Consider the following 4,149-nt stretch of genomic DNA (forward strand, 5'->3'; position numbering starts at 1 on the left):
AACACACATTTCGTATCAGGTTGCAATAATAAATACAGTATGCAATGGCCTTCATAAGTACAAAAATAAATGCACTAAAACATTGTTACGTTGTGTATAGCCTAAATCAATCACATAATTATTCAGTATAAAAAATGTTTTACTCCACAGAGTTGTGAATACATTACAACACAATAAATGAATAAGTTCAAAAACAAATAAATTAACAAGTAAATAAATAATACATAATGCTCATTGGCTACTTAATGTTGTGTCTAGTCTTCGTAGGTGTGCCAGCACAACTGTCCTTACGTCTTCCCAGCCGCTTGCGCTGTGTTTCTGCATGAATTAAATACAATTATTAAGATTTTAGAATAGACACACGTTTTATCATCACATACATACATCCAGATTTGGTGAATGTACTCTCTTTGTAAGACAAATGGATCAACTTACCTCGCGTTTCAAGTAATTGTTAAGGAACTTGAAGTGAAGGCTCATCTTTTTGTTCACTCTTTTGACATATTTTGATAGTCTAGTTTTCATAGCCTTTACCTGTTGGAACAAAATACAAATATTTTAATATTGTGATGTGTTTAACATGTAACCATCTTATTTTATAATCGAATAGGATAGGATAATGTTTTCCTTTTCGCATTAATGTTAAGAGGAGAAATTACATACGCATTGGTCTAGCTCCGAGGTCTGGCGATGCAGGTCATTCATAAACCTGTCAACTCCTTTCTGGTCCCAGGCGGTGGACTCATATTTGCCACTGCTGTACAATTTCTTTATAGCTTTCAGAGTTTGCGAAATGAAGACAATCTGTTCGTCAGCCTAGAAGAAGAGTGCTTTGTATTAGTACATGCCTTATGAATTGAGGGCAAATCTAAGAAAATTATAGCAAATTGCATATTCATTATAACCTAATTATATTGTCCAGGTGTGAAAGATGTCCATGCTGATCATGCTGCCAGCCACATTGGTAAGGCCCAGGGGATCGTGACGTGCCTAAGAGCCACACCCTACAACAGCAGCAGACGCAAAGTCTACCTACCTATGGACATCTGCATGCTGGTGAGTGACCATATCTGCAGCAGAGGTATCAAAATTATGACTTTCCTGCTGGTGACGTTTTGTACAGATGGATGCCATACTGCGATTCCAGACACACACACACAGGCCTTTATGTCACAGGATATTCCTGCTAGACTGGTTTGGCATTATCCACACAGTGAGTGAGTGTGTCACTACTCCAAATGGAGCATGCCAGAGGCACAGTTATAATGAAACCCCATGACAATGCACTGGCTGTAGTTACAAGGCAAATTCACAGCCTTTGTCTGAGCCATCTGTCACCAAGGCCTCTGAGCCACAGCTGGAGTGACAGGGGACTGTGCTGTGTGGTTTATGATGTGACATCAGAAGGTTAGTGACCTCATCAGGTTTATGGAGGCCTCCAGTTCATTTGCCTATTACTAATGTTTTGGCAGCTGGGGGCGCGTAACATCATAAAGGTTTAGTCATGAGCTCAACTGAAGCCCCCTAGAGTTTCCCCCTACAGTCCATCTATGATTTTTCCCCCTACCTCCATCAATGTTAAAGCTTGCTAAAGCCTGGTGGGTTTTCTCCACTTCCTGTGTCATTAAGGGACAGTGAGTGCTTTGCAATTTTCCAATTATTTTCATCCGGTCATAAGTTCATTGCTCTGGTTGGAAGGACGGAAGGGACTGTTGGTGTCTGGGGATTTAACTACCGCAGCCTCTGTCCGTGGTGATGTTACATTTATACAGGCTTTGGCATTGGAACCTCTGTATGTTCCTGTTTTGTTGTTGTTGTTGTTGCTCCCATTGCTTGACAATAGCTTCTAGCCTAGCTAATAACTTGCAATACCAAGCTTCATTGCATTCAATTTTTTTATTGAAGTTACCCGACTTGATTGTTTAGTTTGTCAAGCTAACATGTGTAGCAGGATGTCTACAGACACCGACCGCCTTGTGCTTTTGGGCAATACAAATCTCCTTGTCATCATATTATTTTTAAACTATATCAAACTAAACTCCTTATTTGTGGAATAAGATTCAGATTACCCTGTTTATTTATTTTTTGCTGTCAAACTATCCGACTTCTACTCTGTTTCTAAACAACTTCTGTCTATCAGGGGGCTGACGTCCACAGTGCAGTAAACAGACCTCAAGGCAGCCTGAGGCCATGATAACAGTTTAAAGGAGAGAGAACTGAGATCTGACAATCGTTATACAGTGAGGGAAAAAAGTATTTGATCCCCTGCTGATTTTGTACGTTTGCCCACTGACAGACATGATCAGTCTATAATTTTAATGGTAGGTTTATTTGAACAGTGAACGACAGGATAATAACAACAAAAATCCATAAAAACGCATGTCAAAAATGTTATAAATTGATTTGCATTTTAATGAGGGAAATAAGTATTTGACCCCTCTGCAAAACATGACTTAGTACTTGGTGGCAAAATCCTTGTTGGCAATCACAGAGGTCAGACGTTTCTTGTAGTTGGCCAACAGGTTTGCACACATCTCAGGAGGGATTTTGTTCCACTCCTCTTTGCAGATCTTCTCCAAGTCATTAAGGTTTCGAGGCTTACGTTTGGCAACTCGAACCTTCAGCTCCCTCCACAGATTTTCTATGGGATTAAGGTCTGGAGACTGGCTAGGCCACTCCAGGACCTTAATGTGCTTCTTCTTGAGCCATTCCTTTGTTGCCTTGGCCGTGTGTTTTGGGTCATTGTCATGCTGGAATACCCATCCACGACCCATTTTCAATGCCTTGTCTGAGGGAAGGAGGTTATGTGCCTCCCGAGTGGCGCAGTGCCACTAGAGATCCTGGTTCGAATCCAGGTCTGTCGTAGCCGGCCGCGACCGGGAGACCCGTGGGGCGGCGCACAATTGGCCCAGCGTCGTCCAGGGTAGGGGAGGGGATGGCCGGCAGGGATGTAGCTCAGTTGGTAGAGCATGGCGTTTGCAACGCCAGGGTTGTGGGTTCGATTCACACGGGGGGGTATGATTTTTAAAATTTTTATAATGTATGCACTCACTAACTGTAAGTCGCTCTGGATAAGAGCGTCTGCTAAATGACTAAAATGTAAATGTAAATGTAATATTCAGACCCCATCACTATTTGCACATTTTGTTACGTTACAGCCTTATTCTAAAATTGATTCAATGTCTATTTGTTTCATCACAATAACCCATAATGCCAAAGCCAAAACATGTTTTCAGACATTTTTGCAAATTTATTAAAAATAAAAAACAGTTTTTGCTTAATCTTTATGGGGTATTGTGTGCAGATTGATGTGGGAAAAAAACTATGTAATACATTTTAGAATAAGGCTGTAACGTAACACAATGTGGAAAAAGTTAAGGGGTCTGAATACTTTTCGAATTCACTGTAAACTCTTAGAAAAAAAGGTTATGGATAGAACAAAACCTTTTTTTAAGAGTGTAGGCTATGCATATTTCTTACCTTGAAATTATCTACTTGTCTGTATTGCTTGTCAGGGAAAGTGATCTGAGTTTCTCGAGAGATTTCATGACCCTGAGATGCCAAAAAATTTAAACAAAATATGGCATTATTATTACTGTACATAAAGGAGTCAGGGAAATAAATGAAACATAGCAGCACGTGAAATGTTGAAAAAATGACAACAGCCCAATGACCAGGAACAAGTGAATAAACATTACCGCATAGCCTACCATTTTCTGAAGCATCGTTATGGTGTTTTTGCTGAACACTTCGAACATGCTCGGAGACCGAGGCAGTGTCCTCATCCAAGTGCATCCGATGGTTTTATGCCAGGTGCAAATCGTCAGGACCAAGAACATCCAAAGGTTGATTGAACCCATTTTAGCGTAGGTCTACTGTAGTTCTCGGTCTGTCCCAATCAACCGTGGTGCACTTCCGAAAGATAGCCTACTTTGTATAATTCCGACAAAAAAAATATATTTTCCCCAAAGGATAAAGAGATAAAGTGGTCTTCCTGATCGAACAATATCTCGAATTCCCGAGTTCTGCCATGCTCCAACCTGTGTCGATCATTTATACAAAGATTCTGCACGGTGTTCCAAAAGTGAAAGGTGGAAGTCCCCATACACTTTCATACCTGAGAATATTGTTTTCCGTCTGGAGAAAATG

General features: G+C 40.6%; 1 protein-coding gene across 1 annotated transcript; it reads right to left on the reverse strand.

Moving 5' to 3' along the window:
* Nucleotides 1–231: 231 nt before the first annotated feature.
* On the reverse strand, nucleotides 232–3,860 carry LOC121564507 (interferon a3-like). The gene is made up of 5 exons (XM_041875799.2): nucleotides 3,711–3,860; nucleotides 3,481–3,552; nucleotides 664–816; nucleotides 436–534; nucleotides 232–318 (listed from the first exon to the last, which is right to left on the reverse strand). The coding sequence occupies exons 1-5, from the start codon at nucleotides 3,858–3,860 to the stop codon at nucleotides 232–234; spliced, it is 561 nt and encodes a 186-aa protein (XP_041731733.2).
* Nucleotides 3,861–4,149: the final 289 nt, after the last annotated feature.

This window comes from Coregonus clupeaformis, unplaced genomic scaffold (assembly GCF_020615455.1).
Source record: "Coregonus clupeaformis isolate EN_2021a unplaced genomic scaffold, ASM2061545v1 scaf3233, whole genome shotgun sequence".
NCBI lineage: Eukaryota > Metazoa > Chordata > Actinopteri > Salmoniformes > Salmonidae > Coregonus > Coregonus clupeaformis.